The 23347-nt window shown below is 49.7% G+C and overlaps 1 protein-coding gene across 2 annotated transcripts in view; it reads right to left on the bottom strand.

Annotated features, from left to right (window-relative positions):
* Positions 1 to 10726: 10726 nt before the first annotated feature.
* Positions 10727 to 23347, bottom strand: part of EXOC6B (exocyst complex component 6B) — a 312215-nt gene continuing 299594 nt past the window's right edge. For both annotated transcript variants that reach the window (XM_056344728.1, XM_056344734.1), the window contains exons 21-22: positions 21620 to 21732; positions 10727 to 16549 (exon numbers count right to left, since the gene is read on the bottom strand). In XM_056344728.1, the coding sequence (XP_056200703.1) occupies positions 16423 to 16549; positions 21620 to 21732 (240 nt within the window). In that variant the 3' untranslated portion in view covers positions 10727 to 16422. The remainder of the gene's footprint in view (positions 16550 to 21619; positions 21733 to 23347) is intronic.

Below are 23347 nucleotides of genomic sequence, written 5' to 3'. Positions count from 1 at the left end.
TCACATCCTCCTTGAAAACCAACTAGAGGGAGCCCAGGGTGGGCTCTCTGGGTGTCTCAGACTGGTACTGGCTGCTGAGGTGTCCGCAGCTGAATTGCACCTCTACATTTAGGTGTCAGGGTCTGGGAGCTGAACCTTGCCCAGTGACCAGCTGGAACACATTCACCAGGGACAGGCCAACCCCTCATTTATATTACTACAATAAGGCTGGAAGGACTTCCAAGGCAATCTCATTCAGGGAGCCCCAGATTTCATGAGTGGTGCAGTAAACTGCTTGGTTTCTAATTCTGGGAAAGAAAAAATGCACATTGGGGGAGACTCAAGGGAAGAGGGGGCGATGATGCTACTGTGTCTGCAGCAGCAGAACTGCTTTAAGAAGCCAAATTCCCAGCTGACTTAGCCACAGGATTATCAGAAAGATCTGGGTTTGAACAAACAAGAAAGAAAACCCTGAAAGCAGTGTTCAAAACAGCTCTGTTACTGGATTGTTTTGACAACCCAGCTTGCATCCTTACTATCGAGAAGACAGCAGCTCCCACCACCTCCCGACCCCGAAGCTGGGGGAACCTGAGCTCCTTCCACGGTTCAGAATCTCTCCAGATGCATTTTTCTGGCGTGGCATTCAGCGCATTGCTGACCCCCAAGCTGTGCAGGGGACCCCGCACAGCATCTGCTCCAGCACAGATGGCTCCTGACACGCATCAGTCCTCTCTCTTCTCCAAACTCCATGGAGGGAGACACTGCCCTGCTGCAGCCCCCGACACAAATGCCTGTCCTCACCATAGAAAAATGTTCCTCCTAACTTCAACCTCTCTGGATGTAATTTAAGCCAATTACCTCCTCTCCCGTTCCTGGTGAACAAGGAGAACAATTCATTCCCTTCCTCTCTGCAGAAGCCTGTTACATATTTGTAGGCTGTTATAAAGTTTTCCTAAACTAAACAACGGCAAGCCTTTTGATCTTCCTTCCTTGGCCATGATTTCCAGTTCTCTGGTCTCTCTTGCAGCCCAGCTCAAGCCTGTCTCCAACTAGTCTGTGTCCTTCCAGCACTGCAGCCCACAAACTTGGGCTCAGATGTCTCAGTAGCACCAAGCCAGAGAGGGAGACCGGATGCTTGGACCATGCCCAGCAGAACCAAGTTCACACCTTCCCTCTTCCATCATTTTTTGATGAGAAAAATGGTTTTCCTGAGCATCAGTTCTCCCTGGCTCTACCTGGACATAGCATTACCCAGATGCAGACGCACTCAGCTTTCCTTGGGTGCAATTTCCCCAGTGGGGTGGGGAAAGCGGCTGTAAAAAAGTATTTAGAAGGGAGCCAAACAACTAGGTGTGTCTCAGAAAGACCAAGGTGTACTTTAGTCATTGGCTTATCTATATGGGAATGGGGTCAGGGTGACCTGGGGTTAAGGATGTCCCACGTCACATTCACCTGCTTTCTAGTAGTCCTTGGGAAAAAAAATAATAAAAGATTGTCCACTAGGTGACTAGAAAAACAAATAAAAAAACAATATGCCAAAAAGCAAGGAAGGAGTCAGTCCCCTTTGTACGGGGGAACTTCCTTGTCGAAATTCCAGCATGCAAATCTCCCTGCCCATCCCACCTCCCCAGCAGACAGGCAGATCAAAAGTGCCAGGGAAGCACAAGGGTTTCTGATCTGCACAGCATGGGGCAAGGAGGAACAGGCAGCTCAGGCAGCCTTGGATGGCAGTGGAGACTTCTCCAGTGCCAGTTAATACATGCACTGCTGGGTCCCAGTTTTGGGGGGGAAGTGGTTTTCCCAGGAGGGCTGGGAGGCACGGCAGGAGCCAACTGTGTCTCGCCAGCTGCTGGGAAGGTGAGGGCTGCTTCTTGTCTGTGCTGCCAGGAATTAGGCCTTTCCTGGTTACAACACCAGCTGCCACAGACATGGCCTTAATCAGCAAAAACAGGCATCCTGACAGAAAAAAAAAAAAAAGAAAAAAAAGAAAAGAAAAAGAAAAAAAAGATACTACTGTAAATTAATATGAATGTTTGCAATTATGATTCATTACTATCACTTAGGTATTCACGGCTGGATGTCTGGTACTTATCCAAGCTGTAAAGACTTGAGCTGTAGGTTTGTTAAATGAGAGCCTGGTTGACCATGTCTGCGCTGCAGAAGCAGGAAGGTTCCATCTGCACCGGTGCAATGGACGTGTCTGGGACCATCCTCCAGCCCCGAGCCCACCTGGCAGTGACAAGCCTTTGCCCATTGGATTGCCCTCCCCTACCTGCCAAAACAGGGTGGCTACATCCAACCTGCCTATTGGGAAGGGTCTGGGGCCAGGCACACTCCCGAACCATGCCTGAGAATTACTGGGCGAGCGCTAATAACTTAACAGCGAGGATAATTGGTGTCTGAACCCTGGAACTGTTTAATTTGATGGTATAGACACAGCCTCAGGGCTTTCAGTGCAGCCCTACCCCGGGAAAGCATCCCAGAGGCTTGAAAGCATTCAAGCAGGTGTGAAATGTTTTCCTGGGTTAGGACTAAGGGTTTGGTCTTAAGCTGAAGTCAGTGGTGGGGAAATCTTGCCCTGGTAACCCCAAAAGGCCAGTCCTGACATATACTGTGCTCAGTGTCCAACACCAGGCTGGGTTTTCAATGAAGCCAGCACCCTCATGCACTCCTTCCAGCACCTTGGGGCCAAACCCCAGAGAGATGTTATCTATCCCTGCATGCCACCACACCCGTGCACGAGCCCTAGGCTGGTCTGCCTGCAGACAAAGCTCACAAACCTCTCCTGAAGTCAGCGAACACTGGAGCCAGGCAGGAAAGCTGCGACTTCACCACTCCTGGGGGCTGGATCTGCAGGATCATCCCCAGAACTGCTTGTTCATGGGGATATTTGGCCTTTGTAGGTCGCCACAGTGAAGCTTTTGATGCCAGGATGTCCAGGGCATGACTCCGAAGGCTGTGTGTAGCCCAGTCTGCCCTTGGGGATTAACTGGTTTTGCACCCCTTCTGCCAAATTGACAGTGGAGTTGTCTTCTCCTAAGCAGTGCTGGAGAAGGATGATTTTTTTTGGCTGAAGCAGAAACTAGTGCACAGCATGTGGCTGTGCTGATGAGCCTGCTTCATTTCTCCTGGGTCTGCTGGTGAGACAAAATAACTCAGGAGGGTGGGGAGTCAAACCTCACTGCAGCTCTGCAGCACTGGAACCATGACCCCCTGGGAAGCTGGTGACTGTGGAGAACGAAGGGCATCCTGACTGATGCTGCTCACATCACTTCTGCACGCCAAGGGCTTGCTCTGCGCTGCATCACAGCTTTGGGGGACTTCTGACCAGGACCTTAGTAACAAAATACAAGTTGTAGGTCTTTGGTACCCCTGGCTGTCTGCACTCACCCTTTAACCTGGTAACACCCTCATGCTTCTGACAGCATATGCAACCTGAAGCCCAGCTGCGCTATTGTAACCTCCTCCCTGTAAATGCTGTTGAGACCCCTCCTTACACCACCTGCTTTGAGATTAACAAAATATTCTCAGCCACTTTAGCCATGAACTATCCAAAGGGACCTGAACCCATATGCCAGGTACAAAGATCCTTTGATCGTCTCACCAGCCCCATGCTGGGCATGTTTTGCCCATCAAGCAACCAGGCTCCTAACTAGTTGCTTAACCAAGGAAGTTAATTCCTCACCCAAGTTTTGCATCTCTTAAGCAGTTACCTTTCCATAAATGGGAAGGAAGGTACCTTGGAGCAAGATATCTCTTAGCAGGACATGACAGACCATGGTGGGATGGGGAGGGTGGGGCTGAGTATCACAGACACACAGTGAATGCTCAGCTCGGGGCCTCAGGCTGTTGCACTACACTGCTCCACCTCCTGACAACAGTCCGATGCAAAACCACATTTTTCCGGCTGCAGTGACTGCTGGCTACCTTATACCTTGCTCTCAGCCCTCTGAGCAGATGGATATATGTGGACACATCCCAGTCTATACCTAGACAGAGGTGCACAGAAGAGCTGGAGGGGTTTCACAGCACAAGCTGCAATGCCAAGGCCAGGCTCTTCACATAGCTTTCTGCTTTTTCACAAGCCAGGGGAGCTGAGGGCAGCTGACTATCCTGAGAGAAATATCTCAACCCCTGGGGGATATCAGCCAGGGTCTTCCTCTTTACAGCCCTTTAGTATGTGTCTAATTCCCACCAAAAGCAAATTTAGACAATAAGCATTAGTCTCCCAGTGATCTCTCCCTTATAAAGCAAATCTCACCTTCTCCAAATGCCCAAAAGCTGTGCTGCAATGAACAGGAGAAGCTGTAGCTGCAGGTGGGGCTGGGAAAGCTAAGGGAGGAGCACCCACTGCTGGAGTTGCTCCAGCTGGTCTTGCAGAAGGTCCACCCCTCAGTGTGGGCAATATTAAGGATATTCACCTGAAGGGTGCTTTTCCCCTCTTCTGTGGGTTTCTTCTAACCTAAATCATGATGCTGTGAAGAAGTGGAAGCTGCAAGGCAAGAAGGTAGGAAAGACCTGTCCAAACATGACAGCTTAGAGACTGTTGCCCATCCTTTCTTGGACAGATGGGAACAGAAACATGCCTGGAGATCCAGTCACCCCCATAGGCTCTGCTCTGGAAAACCTGTGGCTTTGGATTGTTAAGAGGCTGGTAGGGTAGAGTGAAAGCTTGGTGCCAAAGATCTGGGGAGGAGAAGAACCAAGTGCTGCCTTCAGCCAGGGCTTTTGCACTTCATGGTGGAGAAACGTTACCGGAGCTGCAAGTGATAGCAGGATGGGGCCGTAGACCATCCCTTGTACTCTGCACAGTCCTGGGGCCACTGTAGCTTGAGCCTAAAAAGCAGATGATAGCAGAAAAGACTAAGTTCAGGTTCTCTCCAGGTCTCCGTGTAACCTGCTCCCTGCAGGCAGCAGCTGCCTGGCCCCTCCAGGATGGGTTTTTTTACCAGGACTGTGAATGGAGAAGAAACAGGATCGTCTTCCTCAGTTGGGAGTCCCCTGCATGGTGAAGCAACAAGTGCTCAGGGCCACCAAGGGAGAAGAAAACAGGTCCTGCCATTTCACCAAGGACCATAAGTGAGGACCCGGGCAGCAAGCGTGTGTCTCTATGCCCCCCTCAAAGAGGGAGCCGACATCTGCAGCAGGCCAGCTAATGAATACAAACGACTGCCTCGTGCCCTGCCGGGGGGTCTTTAACACTTCACACGTCTCAGTGACGTTGAGTAATCATCTCCCAAAGGCTGCTCAGGCAGCCCCTCCATCCCACGGCAAGCGGCGTAGAGATGAATGACTGCCAAGAAGACACGGCATTGCAATAATTTTTCATCCACAGTGTTGCTTAACCTTTCATGAGCAAATCAGATTTCCCTGACACTGGCTTGGGCACCGTACCTGCATTAAGCATTGCTGGGTCAGGGAGGGGCAGCTGTGATTTATGCCTTCTCCCTGCTAATCGGATTCTGGGGCAGGCAGATATTGATGGGCGCCTGCCTTTGATCCATGGCTCTCGTGAGCCTTCATTCAATTACTGCCCCACAGAATGCAATTAGCAGGGCTGCGAAGCCACGTGGGTCTCATAATCACGGCACAGAGGAAAGATGAAGGGGCTGTCACCTGGAGGAACGCCGCCCGGTCCCACTCTGGGGATCGGATGCACTGCAGTGCCTTTGGACAAAACACTAAGGAAGCATCAGGGAAGAAAGAAGAAAAGCCCTGTTTACCCCAAGCAGTCCCATCTTGCTTCTTCCTCATAGCAGAGCATCACCACATGATGCTCCCACCGCCCTTGCCTTCGTTGCCACCTGGCTTGACCACCCTTGCCCTCTTTGGGCATTGTGACTGCTCTGCCATGTTACCCCCTGCATGACCCAGCTTCACATCCAAAATCCGGTTGCTCCACCTACTGTGTCTCCCTGCCCACATTTCTTCCCCTGTATGTAATGCTCTCTGCTCATTCCTCTTGGATTTCATCCAGTCTTCTTGCCAGGAGAGGTGAAATCCCTTCCTTAGCTGCTTCATCTCCCTCACCCATCCTTATCACAGGTTGTGCTATCTCTGAACTATCTGTTCCTCTCCCTTCTCGTTTGTTTATCTGCTCTAACAACTGCCTTCACCTGTGCTCTCTGGGCGTGTGATGACAGCTGTCTCCATCAGCTTTCTTCCTCCACTTTTGCTTTAAACTCTTCAGCCCTGCAAACTTTGGTCCTTTTGGTCCAGTGTCCATCTTCCCACTCATTCCTTGCTGTCAGGACTGGGCCAAAGTTCATTAAAGATGCCCATATTCTTTTATCCATCTCACACAATCTTCCCAATCCTTCCAGAATTGTTGTTGACCCGTGGCAGAAGACACCTGGAAAATCGCGCCCCCCTCTCCGCCCCCACCCCCCCAACATCACCACTGACAGGGATCACAATGATGTCAGCTGGGATGAACGGAACAACCACAATGAGTGGAGTGAAGGCAGGAGGGTGTGGGCCACTAGAGTAAAGTGCAGGGTCATGCACCAAGCACAGAGCCCTTCACCTCAAAAGGGCCAACGAGAAGAAAGACCTGGATGCGATGGTCACTGCCTACAGCAATTCTGTCATAGCACTGAAAAAGGGTGTTTAGTATCTGGTGAGACATTTCCAGTTGAGACAGTGAAGCATTAATGCCTGTGCACGTGCCAGTCCTGGCAGCTCCTTGAAGCACACACCTTTTTGGTTCACCACGTTGAAAGAGAGGCTCAGATGGGAACATGTATGGGAGATGGGGAACACGTATGGAAGATGGCAATCAGAAAATGGAGAGGCACAGGGAGCCTAAGGCCCCTGGCCTCTGCTGAGCAGGGAAAACCCCAGGTGAAAAGACAGACTGATTTCTCTCTCTACACACACCAAAAGAGACAACACAAGGTGGGGAAAGAGCTAATAAAGTTGAAGAACAAGAGCTGACATAAAAGCAAGTGCAAACTGGTTTTAGATAAACATTGGCAGGACATGGGACAGAGACTTTCAAGTATCTGAGAAGTGAGATGCTGGAAAGGCTTCCAAATAGGTGTCTGGAAACAAAATCCTCACTTGTTCCAAGGGGGAATTTCAACATGACTGACATCAGTTTAACACCACAGGACCCGATGAGATCAGCCAACACCTCCAAGATGTAGATCCCCAGACAGAGGCTTTGGGGTCTGATGTGAGCCCAGCTGTTTTGGGCAGTATTCCCCTGCCTGTGTCCAGGGACCTACATCCGACCTAATCAACCTTTGGAGCCAGTGAAGAGAAGGGGATGTCTGGGCCATCAGTATCTGGTGCTTAATGAATCTGGGGGCTGGTCGGGAAGCTTTTGGCTTCCTTGCTGTCTCCTGCCTTCAGCCACCACCCTGACTCAGAGTTCAGCGATCACCCGCGTTTGCTATAGCTGTTTTGCAAAGAGTTGAATCCCAAACCCACAAGCAACCACAAGCAGGGAGGTTTTTTCCTCCTTATTTTCTTCGAGGCAGGCGAGACAAATATTTTCAACAGATATTCCTGAGCATTTATTTCCTCCTGTCTCTGTCCCTTCTTGCCTTCACCTTGATTTACCTCTTAACCTCCTTCCTTGATGAGATTGGCTGAGGTTGCAGGAAAGTGGAGTTGTCAGATGAGCCTGTCTCCAGCCCATGGGATTTTCCTCCTTAAGGGCGCCAGCTTCAGCAGCCCCAGGAATGGAGCTGCCATGGGACAGAGTAAGAGCTTGGGACTGGAAGACGGAAGCATCAAGCTGTGGGCTTGCTATGTTGTCATGTCCCACATACAGGACAGTCATCAGTCTGCACGCTTAGCACCCCTGGTCCCATCAGCTGCCTGGTGTCACCGTAGAAAGCAGTCACAAAGTGGGAACGAGGTGGTTGAGTATCAGCTCTGTCAGACCAGACCTAGTGGTAACAGTGATAACCAGGGTGACCATAAGCCCACAGTTACCGCCCTTGCGAGCACAGCAAACCATGCTCTCAGAGCTGTGTTCAGATTAGACAGTAGGAAAGTCTCCGCTTAGGAGGGTGGCGCAGCCCTGGGACAGGCCACCAGAGGTGGGAGATGTCCACCCTTGGAGTTTTTCAAGGCTCAGTCATATAAAGCCACAGCCAACCCGATCTAGCATTAGCAACAGTCCTGCCTGGAGCAGGAAACTGGCCTTAGAGATCTCCAGAGGTCCTGTCCCACTGGAGAGGGTGGGAGCATCTCTAGGTCCAAGCATGTTACAGCTGTGCTGGATCTTCTTCCTTGTGGTGTCCTGCAGACCCCACAAAGCAATGCCGATGGCGATAACCCAGCTAGACTTGCCACTTGGCCTTCATCCCCTCTGTGCAGGAAACGTAACACAGCGAGCCATCGCACAGAGATGTTAAATCCCCGCATAGAAACTCAGTACCCCACAGAAGACATCAAAATGAGAAATTCTTATTTTAAAGATGAGAAAAGCAAGGCATGGACAACCAAAAGAAGCGACCCAAGGGCTCAGGGCACACTGCCTGCACCTAGCCAGCGACATGGTATGAGGCCAGGGTGTGAGTGGAGGTGTGGGGTCGTGTCTCACCCCCTTGGCTGCACCGTCCCAACTTGCTCTTCTCCAGGGGTGCCTGGGCATGTTCCTGGGGATGGTTTGCTCTTGGAACCGCTTGTTGGATGGATGAGGCTGCACCTGGCATCATCCTCCAACACTGGGCTTGCAACATGTTCCTAGGGGTGGGACAACAGGCTCGCTGCTCTGGCAGCCCTCTGCATGGGATGGGGGGTGGGGGGGGGTGGGGGGGTGTCTGTCTGTGTGTGTCTGTGTGTGTCTGTGTTCTGTGTGTGTCTCTGTGTGTGTCTCTGTGTGTGTGTGTGTCACAAGAAGTCCTGAGGACACCTGGGGTCAAAGTCTTGGTGGCATGGGGACAACCAAGTGGCTCTGCTGTGCCACTCAGCTGCAGTGAGGTTTGACCCTGCTTTGGCACTGTTTTAGGTGCAGACAGAGCCCACACACACCGTATCACCCAGTCTTTGGTGTAACATCACTGTGTGCTGCAGCATCCTGCATCTGCACCCCAAAATGTACCTGTGGCTGCAGCTCACTGATCCACTGGCTGGGATGGTCCAAGGAGATCTCTGCCCACCATCTCCCACCGCAGCCATGTAGAACATCTCCAGCTCTCCCACCTGGGGCTGCGCATCCCCTGTAGCACGGTCCTGAGCCTGGAGCATCTGGTCTGCTCTTAGCATGGCTCAGCACTCAAAATAAACCAAACCAAGGGGGCAGGGGCCAGCGCTGAAGTCCTTCACCCAGGCACCTTACACAGAGCTGCCCTGTGGGAGCAGACATCAGGCCAACCCATGGTGCTGTGCCGGCTGCTGGGTCACAGGGTGGGCTGGCCGAGCTTGGGGGACTTCATGCATTTTTGGGGTCCCACCTGGACCTGCAGTTGGAGGAGATGGCACTTTCCCCTTTGTTCATGATTGCAATTAACAGGTAGCACCCAAGAATACTCAGAGCTGAACAGATTAAATTTGGTGTGTTCCCATTCTCCTTTTATCCTCTTCTGCTCCATGTGCCCATGCAAACACCCTTAGCAGGGGTTTGGTTAAAATCAGGCACCAGGGAGCACTTTCCCTCTCCACTCCACTGAACTAACACACGGGACTCCCTGCCCCAGCAAGTGACAGAAACCAAAAGGGATACATAGCTTAAAAAGGGTTTTAGAGAAATTCATGCAATACAGTCCATCCAGGATCCTTTAACACAGCTGCTGCCTTCCACGAGGGAGTCCCCCAACCCATGAACATTCCCTAAATCCTTCACTCCTACACACTGTACCACATCATCTGCCTGAGCCCTTCCACCAGACCTCCCCATCACCCCTACCAGGGGGGCAGGACCTCCACGTCCCCCCCAGCCTGGCACGCTCAGCATCACCTGACCCCATGGAGATGCCCCAGTGCTGTGCCTCTGTTTAGGATTACACGCGGAGACATCCCAGTTAGCCAGTTTTTAATTAGCATGTGTCATGTTGATTTTATATCATTTTAATTTCCTAATCAACGTGCCATGTGGTACCAAGTCAAACATCTTATAGAAACCAAAGTCTACTGCACGTTCAGTTCCAAGGCTGGGAGGTATTTGGGGAATCTAATACCCTAATGCAGTTAGGGCCAGGGAAAAAAGAAAAAAAAGAAAAGAAAAAAAGAAAAAGACCAACATGCTAATATAATAATCAAATTGCAAAGGATGATAAATACCATGAAAGAAAACATGCAATGTGAGCGGGCAAAAAGATTTCCCATAGAAAGCTAATGCAGCTCCGCGTCTCTGCCTCGATGAACTGCCTATTATCTCTGCTCTGCCCTCCAGAGCCTTAATTCCTACTCGGGATTACTTTCCCCATCTGCAAACCTAGATGTAATCAACAAGAGCAAGGCGGCTACTTCTTAAAACACCAGGCTTGGGTTTAATCATGCTTGTTTATGATAGAAACCAATTAAAATAGCCACCAAATTAGGCAAAACTTGGCTTTAGCTCACAGCATGGCAATGCAACACGGGGTGCGGGAGGCAGCGGTCGTTAAAGGGTCGTCTCCCCATGGGACAATCTGTAAATCAGGGTGTTTAAGCAGCAAATCTTTGCTGGTGGTACAAAAGAGATGTTTGAATATTGTCTTTTATGGTAATTAGGATTTTTTTTTTTCCGGCGAGGTGAAGGCAAAGGCAGTGCCTTCACAGTGATGCACACAGCCACAGCGAGCACCGGCACTTATTTAAACAGTTATGCTGTATTGTTTAATAGAAGTTACAATAGGATAAATGTACAGTTGAAATCAACATGCTAATTTCTAACGCAATTTAACTTGTAAACCATGCAGTCCATTTTTTAATCAGTCCATCTCTTTTTCTTTTTCTTTTAATCAGTAGCTCTGCTAGTAAGTTTTAAGGAAAAAAAAAAAAGTTCCCTTTAAAGTTAAACCTAATTTACTAAATTTTCCCCTTATTGTGCAACGACTTGTGCAAAAAAAGCTGTTTTCACCACATTAGTTTACCAAATCACATCCTTTCCCCACCCACCCCCACCCTCCCCCCCGAAAAAAAGAGAAAAGGCAACACAAGCAGCCAGTGGACAGGGAGGGATGGGGACTGGGGTGTGGGTGTGTTTTTATGTCAAAATAAAATCAAGAGGGATGAGCCAAGGCAGAAAACAACTCGGTGCAGCCTGGATTCCAGAAGCCTGACCCTGAGCTGCCCACGGAGGTTTTGGGGTGCTGCCCCCAAGTCAGAGGAGCTGCAGGTGGGATGGATGCTCCCTCCGGCCAAAGTTCCCCCAGCCTGGCCCCGAGGACCCAGCGCGGCCCCAGGGGCAAGGGATGGGCTTGAGACCCCAGCAGCAGCAGCAGCAGCTTTGGAGGGGAAGCAAATCAACCCGGTCCCCAGATCACAGGCTGAGCTCCCCCTCTCCCTTTGGTGTTTTTGGGGTGAACCCCACCCACAGCATGGTGTATTTGGATCGCTTCCCTCAAACACACAACTTTCCCAGTTGACAGCAGAGATGGGCCCATCTTGAAGTCATTTGGGATGAGATTTATTTGTCAGTTGTGTTCCCTTCCAGCTCCCCAGCGGTGTGATTAACACAAGTCGTGCTAGTGGGGACACACGCACACTGGGTCTCTGGGCATCACGGAACCAGAGGAAATGGGGCACAGAGACCCCAGCAGCCCCGCGGCACCAGGGAATGGGACATGCACCCAGCTGGAGCGTGGGAGGCTGGTTCGATGCTCCAAACCATTTGACAGTCTAAAAAACCCACCAAACCCAATTCAGAATCAAAAGGAAAAGCCAAATGGAGGTGTGATGGAGAGGTAGGAAACAACCAAGGGCAAAGACTTCTCTGCCTGGGGTTTGAATACTGGTTTGAAGGGATGCTGGAGGCACACCTATCACAAACCTCCCTCACCTGCCACTTCCCATCATTGCTACCTCAGGGGGTAAAGGATTTTTACCCTAAAAACGGCTTCAGTACAGGAGGTGCCGACAGCAGCCAATGCCACCGGGCTGGCCCCGACTCCATCTCAGCCTCCGCTTTCCACGCTGCCTCCCAGCATCTTGCAAACAGTCTGGGGCCGGCATGCAAACGCCCACGCCTTCTGCCCAAACATCCATTCTTGCAGCAGCACAAAAGCAGCCAATTTTTAAGAAAACAAAACCAAAACAGCCCCTCAAACAAAGCATCAGCCAGCTTCTCCCCCTGTCATCAGAGCCTGGAGTTGCGGTTGGATGTAGAACAATGCAAAATCACTAAGAGCATCTGACTTGAACTCCAGCCCTAGGAATAAAAAAAAACAACCAAAAAACAACCAAAACCCCAAAACCAACCAACAAAAAAAACCCAGAAAAAACCTCCTCCTCCTCTGTCTCACACACATGCACACGCGCTGATGTCTAACAGAAGCCATCCCCCTCATGTATAGGTACGGTTTGGGCTGTAAGTTAGCACTTTAGAGACCTTATATAAAATTATTCCCAACCCCTGGGCTGCCTGCACAACCCCTGAAGATTACACAGAAGATAAGATGTGCAGATGCTTCTCAGGAAGCCAAACTTGTCTTTTTTGGGTTTTGGTTTGTTTGTTTTTTCCCACTGGTGCTGAAATATGTTGGCTGGGTCAGGGAAAATGTGGAGGATAACCCAGCTTTTTCTACAGCCACTGCTTAAAAAATAACTAAAGAAGGTTCAATGTATGTACATGGAGGTGTTAATAGCAGCATTACTTGTTTTAGGGGTTGCAAATCTTCAATTATAGCAGCGGGTTCTGCCCCTGTTTCCCATCCCCTTTATAAATTTATAGCAACAACCTTTCCCTTCTAAGCAATACCATCCGTATTGGAGGATACCAATCATTAGCGAGAGATTTAGAGGGGATTTTAAATGTCTTCCAGGGCTTTTTAAGCAATCTGTTTAAAAGATTAATTTTATTTTGAAGGGATGGAACTGCATCTCTCAGAACAAAAAGTTAATTAGGACCAGAGCACCAAAATGCCATTTTTTATCCCGGTCTGTGACTTGCGGTTAGGTGCTTGACCTCCCGAAATCAGAAACTCGCTGCATCTCTGCCTTGGCCGAGTCTGACTTTCCCAGCAGCAAGTTCTGAGCACCAGAAGCCAGTTTGCAGGATCCCAATCCCGGCCTCTCCAAGCAGAGCTTAAAGGAGCAAGGAAATCCACCCCGGGCAAACATGGTAATGCCGTGTCACTCCTCTTTTAACTAAAGCTCGGTGGAGACGACGGGAAAGAGAGCCAGGATGTGGGATGGGGAAGGCTGGGAGCTGTCTGGAGCATTTGAAACAAGGTCTTGCCCCAAGACCCAGCTGCTTTGGGGTTTTTATGCAGGTATACCTTGTGCAATGCAATACAGGGGTCACCCCTGGGAAAGGGGGGGAGGGGAGGGGGGGAAGGAGTTTCAAGGCAGCAGCAGGAGCTGGATGCTTTTTTCGGCTCACACCAACAGCAGCCCAAAGCCCCTTCCCTGTGTCTCGGGGACAGGAGGTGATGCTGCCTGGCGGTGCCTGCTCCTCCTCCCTTCATCCCGCACTTGGCACAGAGGAGAGAAAAATCATCCCGGCTTCAAAGCAGCGCCTTCACCTGGCAGCAAAGCCAGCAGCTGACAAAAGTGATTAAAAATAGTGTTTGACAGTCTATACTCCCACTAATAAAATCTGGAAATGCTGGAGTGCCTTATTTGTCATGCTTGCTGATGCTCAGTGATGCCATTGCTAGCATCTGTAGCAGCTTGATTTGAAGGATTTTAAAGTGCTTGTTACCATTTAATGGCCCTTAACCGAAGCACCCTGTGGACAGAAGCTTCCCCTGTTACTGTCACTATTGGGTAGCTGGGATTTTGTCTTAGTCTCCATCCTCTGGGTAGAAGCTCAGGTCTGATACTTGAACCAGCTGATCCCACCTGCTTTCACAACCCCTTTGCACTCTTGTCCCCACATCTCTCCCATGGTGGCATTGCCGAGGGATGGGGAGGAGGAATAAAAGTGCACTGTGGTCTTGCGGCTCATGGGACACGTCTTGGCTGGAGGGCTGAGGGCTCTCCCATTGGTGCCAGGACTATAAGGGCCCATCTGCTTCCCTTCCCTGGCAATGTGGCGAGGAAGAGTTTTCTATCGGAGTCCAGCATGCTGGGAATTTTTTTCTTCTCCGTTCTGCAGGATTTGGGATGCCAAGATCAAGCTGGGGATCGCCAGGGGCTCACAGGGGTCATGGTGAAGCCTCCAGCCTGGTTCACGCTCAGGTCCCTCATTTCGGACAGCAAGAAAGAGGTCACCAGCAGGGAATGGGCTGAAGTTCATTTCACCTGTCCCTCTGAAAGCCTTCGCTGGGTCATATGTAGATGTATCTACAAAGATGATCCATTTCTGGCCATGCTAACACCAACTTTCGTTCAGCTGCTTCTTTTCCCCTCCATCCTTCTTACATATACTTCAAAGAGGCATTAAGAAGAAAGTAACTTCTGATCCCCCTCAAAAGCAAGGAACCGTACGGCCAGGTTTGGTTCTTCCCTCTTAATGAAAATAATCCACTGGTCTTCATGGCTGGAGACCGCTGGGCCAGGACAACAGCCCAGAAGGTCATTGCTGATAACATGCCTATTTATTTTCAGGGTTAAGTAACACGTACCCTTATCAAAAAGAAAACAAACAAAAAACCAGTATTGCTGAGGAACAAGGAGGGAAGACAAAGCACCACCCCCTTCATGCATCCAGAGCTTGAGGGTCAGAAGAGTCCCCCTCAGCAAAAAGTGCACGTAGTCATAGAGCACAGGGACTGAATGCACCCACAAAATGCTGCTGCCCTTCTGGAAATGCCATGTGGTGACGTGCGAACAAGTCCTGTCCCTCCATAGCTTCAGGAGTCTGCACTGAGGGAGTGGAAGGAGAAGGAACCTTGCTCTGCAGGTCAGCAAAGCACCCTTCCATGTCCAGGAGCAGTCTGAGGGCTGAGCACCCACCGCCTTCAGACCAGGGTAGGAGATGTTGCCCGTGCTGAAGCAGCACTGCCAGAGCTGTAACATCCACCAGGAAGATTTTAATTCCCTTTAATGTCAGGGTTTGGGAGGTGGGGGAACCAGCTGGGTAAGCTTTCACTTGCAGTAATTAGAGTAAAAAGGGAAACGAGAAGATAATGGCGAAAGCCCCCTCTCTCTGTAACCTGAACCCTGGGATTAAAGTCCTGTTGGTAGTGTTCCCATCCTCCTCAAAGGCTGTCTTGATTTGAGCAGAGGATGTCTGGGCACCTTCAGAGCAGAGGGGAATTTTGTCCGTAGGCACTTCTAAGCTGGGGGGAGCTGAGTGATGCTGCTCCATGGGGCATCTCCAGCCACCTCTGCTTCAGGGACCTTCAGGAGGTTCCCACTCTGGGTCCTGGCTGGTGGTGAGTTTGCAGGGCTGCTCCTCAAGCCAGGGCGCTCGCAGGAAGCAGAGGGACTTTACCCCACCGCACAGTGTCAGGAGAGGAAAGATAGGACACCAGCATGGAAAAGCGATGCAGAGAGGAAAAAAACCCTGAACTGAGAGCCCTGGACACTGGCAGAGCCCAGCCTGCCTTTGCACCGTCCCTGCTGAGCATCCCTCTTCTCCCAACCCAACCGTGCTGGATGTGAGCCACAGCACCCCAGCACCAGACCCCCAGTGCCGCAGGACACCCTGCCAGATCACCTTCTGGTTCTCCCTTCTCAAATTTAATTAATGAGGCAGGTCTCAAAGCCCTTCTACATTCAGTGCAGGTCCAAAAGACACCAGCAGGTCCTAGAGATGAAGCTCAGGGGGTGGCTACGCTGATTACAGACATGCGGGAAAGGGTTGCAGCTCCAGCAATCTGCAGCCTAAGGTGGAAATCAGTCCCCAGAGGTAAAAAAGAGGAGAAAAGCTGGGGAAATGAGTTTGCCTCTTTTCCTACCAAAATCCAATATGCAAGCTGGCCAGACACGCTAACAGGTGACCCTCTTTCTAAACGTGCTCCTTTTACCGGAACCCATGAGAAGAACCTGAAACCATGACTCCTCCCTATATTTTTTGTTTTCATTTGTTCTGCAAGTGAATAAGTTAACAAAAGGAAGTCAGATAATTCTTTAAATTTGGCTTATTAAAAAAAAAATAATATCTGGGTGTGAACTCTGTGAACTTCTCTCTCAGGCTTCAAGATTTACCATCACTTTATAAACCCCTGAAAATAGAAGTTTATAATAGGAGACTCCTGACACCACCTTCACGAGCAGTGCCACCTATCTTCCCCGGGATTGTTTAACAAGGAACATTTTGTCATCAGGGCAGGTTTCATGAATACTATACAGGTGAATAAAAAAATACATATAATCTCTTTGAACAAGAATCCCAAGTCCAGGCATGTGGAAGGCTGTGGCGCAGGGACCGGCGTGGGCAGGAGGTCCCCGAGTCCCTCACGAGTGATGGCTGTTGATCAGGCTGCGGAGCTGCTTGGCCACGGTGTCTATCAGCTTCTGCTTGTCCCTCTCGTTTTTCCGAAACTGGGCAAAAACGTTGTTTTTTCTGCTCGTGTCTCTCATCCTGCACAGAGCAGAAAGAGGTTATGGCACAGGTATCACTGCTCAACGCTGCACCCAAGCCCCATGACGGAATCACACAGTGAAGTGCCCATACTCAGGCTCTGCTAGAGGATGGGACTGCATCTAAAGGTTCTACCCCAGTTTTTATCACCTTTTTGTGTAAAGATGGGCATACTAAGCCATGTGCAGGTTTTACACAGTTTCCATTTCTGCTTTAAACCCTGCAAATCCCAATCAATGTCACCATAGGGTCTATCTTGAATGCCAAAACGCATGAAAACCATAAAGTCTCTCATTCTCCCCTTCCAAACACCTTTCACTACATCCCCATGTCAGCTTCCGAAGTGGTAAATGACAACACTGCAATATTAGGAGGAAATAAAAAATTAGCATCAAATCCACAGCATTACAGCTTCTTACTTGAAATGGTGCATTGCATGCAGACAAGAGATGCAGCTTTTGGGGCAGCCAGAAAGGTTCGGAGTTGTGAACTTAAAAATACTATACAATATTATATAGTATAATTTATATTAAGGGAAGGAATCCAGCACTGGTTTTCTCAATTTACAAATCTTCCTGAGATTTGTACTTCTTTTAAAATTACATGAAGTAGCGCACTGGTCTCCATGAGGTCTCCAAAAAGCTGGAGACAAGAAGCACGGGTGGTGGGATGGGACCTGAAGGCGAAGCTGGTGCAGCTCCATCTCTCTCTGTCATGCAAAGCTGGGGGTTCATGCATGCTTGCATTTGCGGATGCATATTTCAGGGGGGGACAAGGTCTCAGTGCACGCTCCAAGCGTGAGCTTTAGGCAGGCAGGGCATGTGCTGGGAAGGGAAACCACCCCAACAAGGGGCAACCCTTCAACAGCTCCTGAAGGTATCAGGCTCCCAACATCCAACTGCTGCTTTTCAGCCGGCACCGCTCTTCTGTAACACCACAATTTGTAAATGATTTTCTCCGTAAATCAGATCTGGCAGAGGCTGATGGTGTTGGACGAGATAATAAACCTGTGTTTTCGGCTCTGGGGACCTAAATGAAGCATTAAAGTGACGGGACACAGTGCTGACAGTCCCTGGGAAGTTGGCACTTTATCAAACAGGGGAAGTTTTGAGTTAACAGTACAAATCAAACAACTTGAAACTTATTTAGCTGATTAAAAAAAAATAAATCTAAGTTTTTTCACGCTTCAATCTTCCTAAAAAGAGCCAATGGGAATCTGAAATGTGCCCAAAACCATCCAGCTTGGAACTGGAAACAAGGATAACAACTTTATCCCAAAGGCTAATTTGCTGAAGTTATAAGTGCCCAAAGACACAGGATTATAATCGAGCTGCTTTCCCAACAGTAACAAGATAGCTTGGAGCACTTTTATTCAGCAAAATAAGTATTTTTTTTCTTTCTCTATTTTTTTTTAACCTAAGTAGGTTGCCAGCTGCTCTGCTGCAAGAACCAGGGAGCGATCGCACCGATGGGAAGCAGTGTTTTTGAGTCGCACAGGTTAGAGGTGTCCCAGCATCATGAATTTTGGAAACAAGCATCCTCCCACAGGACAGCTCCAGCATCACTATACAGCTCCAGCAGGTCTCAAAGCACTTTACCAGGAGGGCTGAGAGCTCTGTTTGCCTTTCACAGGCTATATGGGGACATCAGAGGCACTGGAAATAAACCTGTACCTTCAGAAACCTCCACCCAGCGCTGTACCCATCACTCTCCATCACTGCCTGCTGCAGTTACCCCCAGGTAACGCATGGGGAATTTACAGCAAAGCGTCCTCTGCCCTAAGAGCCCCCTCATCCTGGGCATCCTCGAAGCCATCTCCAGTCCCATGGGAGCTGTTCAGGTCCATGAAATATTTATGAAGTAATGCACGCTGTATGCAAGAAAAGCTTCATGTCTGTTTGAACGATTAGAAAGGCGTTGCATGAATAAAGCTACCGGATCAGGAAAAGCATTACAGTCGGAGCGCTGATCCCATAACAAACCCATGCAGGTGGATCTGTTAAAGGGAGGACCAGTGTCTGGGAGGGACGGGAGCTGTTGGTACCTCCAGGCATCACTTGAAGGTAGAGGCACTAAGTTATTAAGTATTAACGAACTAAGTTGCCTACAGGGGACAAAATCCTGCAGAATTCGGGTTGTGCTGTGTCAGGGACCAGGCATCCTTGGGAATGGCATCCTTGGGAGAGGCTGAGCTTGCAGATCTGCTCAGGGAGCCCACGCCAGCTCTGGTTCTGCCATCGCAGCCCTGCAGACGGACACTGAGTCGACACATTGTGGTTGGTGTCAAAGGCATTCAGAAACGCCAGCCTGTTTCAGTTCCAGCATTCGGCTATAGGAAGCACCCCATCCCAGATCAAGCGGTGCATCCAAAGATCACGAATTATCAGGTCTGAAAGAGGGAGGCAATGCTTCTGAGCAGCTAAGCAGCTCTTTGGAGGATTGATGCTTTTATTTCTTTAGAGTGTGTGCCTGCAGAGCCCTGTGACAACCAAGCCTAGGTTTGTAATGTGGTCCCTGTGCGTTAGTGCAAAAATTAAAAGTAAGAGAAGGGAAAGAGAGAGCTCAGCGCTGTCCCCACTCCTGTCAACAAACACCACCTTCAATAGAGACAAGCTTTGTTTAAATTAATCTATAAGAAAAAAAAGCAACAGAGTAAAAGCTCCTCTTTTAGCTCTAATTAGTGCATTTGAGACGATAAAGTTACCGGAGGGAACCGTTTCAAAGACAGCTTGCATTTAGATCATTTAGTGCTCCATTTAAATCAAACAATAAAGTCACTGCAAGGTGAGGGTAAAAGCCCAAGCAAGCAGCATACTTACACTCGTGATATCCTATGAGAGATGTGTGATTAGGAAAAGAGATAATGATGAAAACAGGTTACAAAATGAACCAGCGGATCAGAATTTCACGTCGCCTTGTCGGCAAAGCTTGGCTGCCTAGGGAGAGGGCTGGAGAGGTGGGCTCGGAGTGTGGAGGGGAGCAGATGTGCCTGAAGCTATGGCCAGGTAAGTGCAGAGTCTTGGGGGAGCTGGTGGATGACGCACAGAGAATCCCCAGAGGGCCTGAAGCCTGAGCGGGGAGAGGGCAGAGCCCACGGGAGCATGCAGGTGATGCCATGCCAGTGATGCCACGCCACAAGGATGCAGGAGGTGCAAGTGCCAACCTGGTGACACCACTGGGGCTGCCTCCAGAAAGCAAACTGGATACATGAAGATGGGCCTTGAAATGAGATCCCTTTTGGAGAGAAGGCTGGCAAGCCGAGCTGGGGTTTGTGGCTTTTTAATACCACCACTGAGCATGGATGCTGCATGCTCGAGTACTACCTGGGGAAAGGCCAGGAGCATGGAGCTGCCCTCCTGTCCTACTGCATTCCCAGCAACTGCCACAGCTCCCAGCTCACTGCCTGCTTCCAATTCCCTAGCTCTTCCAGCTGCCTCATGTCCCAGCTCTCAGATACCTGACAGCTCTTTATTTTACCATTTTACTGATAGTTCTCAATATACCTCACACATTTGCATCATGGATGTCGGGTTGTGAATACGTTGCGAATAACACAGCTTATTCCACAACACTTATAAATACATATATAAAAACATTGTTGTAATGTATAAAAGTGCTTTACACACGGTAGCTACCTAAGTTTAGTCTGTGTACCATACTGATAACACCTGGATGTCATGAGTTGCTGTGAAATTAGCAGAAGAGGAGGCGGCGGTGCGATTAGGTGGGCGGCAGATAATACAGACTCCAAAGCTCAGAAGAGGTGGGTCTTCTAAAAGCAGAGCCCCAACACTAAACTAGTTGGCTCCTACTCTGCCAGCAATAGAGAGAGGTACTCCAAAAAATGACTCAAATTCCTCCTCAGGGTCTGATTTCACGGTAAATCTAACTAAATCTAATTGCAGTTTGCTTATCCTGCCTGCTCCTCCATAAAAGTCTTAGCAGTGGAGTGCCCACGGCATGAGCTGCTTGGAAAATTATTAATTATAATTTTTGGCAGGTTACTTCTCTGTCAGCTCAGCTGGAAGACCAGCTGTGAGGTCTGATGCTAGCAGAGGGGGTAGGAGTAGGGCTGATCCTCCCAGTGAGACCTAGAGAAAGGGTCAGCTGGGGCACCTCCTACCATGGGCAGGGTGGGTGCCTAGTGGCACTTCTCTCCCACATACTAGAGGAGTTACAAGTGAAGCAAATCTCACTCCTCAGGTCTGCAGCAAACTCATGAGCTTTCCTTCCTTGCTGCTGGCTTGTAGGACTGGCACAAGCCTCTCTGTGCTTCAGGAGGGATCCCAAAGCTCTCCAGATGCCATGTGGTGCTTGCCCGGCACATCCCGGCGCTACTCCTTGGCATCTGCAGGGTTTGGGCTGAAGCTGTGCAAAGCATATGAGCTACAGGCTTCAAAGAGGCTCAGATTCAGCCTTATCAAAGCACATGTCCCTGCTAAGGGCAATCCCCAGAGCACACAGCCACCTCAAGGCACCGTCCCTGTCCCATAGCTGGGCTTTTTAGCACTTGAGCCTCTTCCTGGATCCAAGAGAGTGAAAGGAGAGGGAGAGGGTGAGAATATTTTCAGCTGGAAGTGTCCTACAACAATCATCTAATCCAATTGCCTGACCACTTCAGGGCTGACCAAAAGCTCAAGCATATTATTAAGGGTACTGTCCAAATGCCTCTTACAACACTGACGGACTCAGGGAAGTTACATGTACCTGCAGGCTCCCCAATTTTAAATTATTTTAGGAGCTTGAGATACCTTTACAGTGGAGTTCTGTAGTAAGACAAAGACAACTCTGCTGAACAAGTGAAGCAAGAAGACAGACTCTCAGCCAAGTCAATGCATTTTGGTACAAAACCTGGGATTCAGGTTAATGGGATAAACCAGGATTTTTCTATTTAACCTCCCACTGTCCACCCAGGGGGGCAATCTTTGCTCCTTGGATCACAAGGAGCCTCCTGCTCCCCAGGCTGCTCCATCCCAGCACTGCACACGATGGAATGAGCTACTAAAACACGCGCTTGCCCAGAGCGAGATGGGGATGAAAACTATCCTGGGTGTCCAGACCCACACTCACTTTTCCAGCAGGATGAGGGCTGTCGTCGGGTTCACGCGAAGATACTTGCACGTGGGTTGCCCGTAGTCAGCCAAATATGTTGACCAGTCCCACTGGATGAACAGATCTAAGAGCTGAAGCAGCCACCGGAAAGAAAAAACAAACAGATACAAGATATTAAAAAGCTGGTGAGAGAGCAGGTGGTTTATCTGAAAGCTGGAAAAGATCCTGGGCAGGTAGAGTTAGTGACAAAAAATGGTTTGTAGTCTTTATTAATTTATTTAATATTAGCTTGCTAATATTTATTAACTTATTCATATCAAATTATAAATTTATTAATATTTAATGTTAATTTATGTAGGGCTGTATTAATTTAGCCACAGTGCATTCCTGCTACGTTATCTCCACGTTGGGGGTGAACTAGTGGTACAGGGGATATGAGGACTGAGAGAGCCCAATGAGGTGTATGGCAAAGAACCCCAGCGCCCCGATGCTCGCAGCTGTGGCAGGAGGGCACTTCTGGGGTCAGAGTCACCACACAATTAAAATTCTTCTGTCCCCAAGTAACCCCCAGCATTGTTTGAAGCACGCCACAAGGTTTTTTCATCACACTTGCTACACCTCAACATCTTCCAAGCGCTTTGTAAGCATCTCTAATGATGAGAGCTCCCTGGGGAGGTGTGGGACCCATTCAGGACCTCAGGGGTTCATCTTGGGTGAATGACTGGGAGTCCCAGGTAGTTTCCAGACAATTGTAAGAGAAACCACAAGCCCCTGGCAGCAGGGTAAGGCAAAGGCAGATTAATTCAGCTGTCTGTGACGGTCCCTGCTCCAGACCCATAAAATTTGCACCTGAAGCCCTTCACCTCTGCAAAGGGCCCCCTCAGTGCCCCATTGCTCCCAGCTGATTCAGGTGAGGGATGACCAAACTACAGACCGGGTTTCCTAAATGCCCTCCTCCACCTCACCTTTCACATCCTTATTTTCCTTCAAACCCAAACAGCAGCTCCCACGTCTGTCCCACACGAGGACCCACCCACCCCTAAGAGGACTTGTCTCTCCATCCACCCAGCAGATCACAGCTGAGGATGTATGAGGTGCAGCCTTCATCTCCATCGTCTAAAACAGGTTAATTAAGAGCAGCTGCATTCCCCCCCCTGCCATCAACCTTTTGCCTCAGAGAGCTGCTGTGACCACTCTATTGCAGGACAGGCTGCCAAGTGCACGGACATCTTCATCGCCCACGTCTGTGTGTCCCAGCACCCACTGCTGAAGCATGGAGAAGGAGGACCATCCCACGGCCAAGCAAGGACCATAGAGGGCTCATTGTCCCCACGTCTCCATGGTTTTCCTGGAGGCTCCAGCACTGTTTAACAACACATCCCACCCTGCCAAGAAGGGGATTTAGCTCCTCCGAGACCTCAAGGTACAAAACAAAAATGTGCAACAAGATTCTTTTTGACTATGTAGGTCAGGGCAAAGAAAACAAGCTGTCGGGAACAATCCCCTGGCTGGCGGGGGGGACGGATTAGCCGAGACCTAAGAGGGCTTTTCCAGCCCGCAGTCCCGCGCGGCTTTGTACGGTGGGTCCATTGTGTTAACTACAAACCCGGGTTGAACATCATTGGCAGGAGTTTTTTCCAAGGGGCACCATCAAGAGACAACCTTAAATATGATTTCACAGGCTCTTTTCATCTAGCACAGCGGGGCCAAAACATTTCTATCGGGTTTGCTGGCTGCTGGGGGAAG

This window comes from Falco biarmicus, chromosome 1, assembly GCF_023638135.1.
Source record: "Falco biarmicus isolate bFalBia1 chromosome 1, bFalBia1.pri, whole genome shotgun sequence".
In the NCBI taxonomy this organism is placed as follows: domain Eukaryota; kingdom Metazoa; phylum Chordata; class Aves; order Falconiformes; family Falconidae; genus Falco; species Falco biarmicus.
This window is presented reverse-complemented; position numbering and strand designations above follow the sequence as displayed.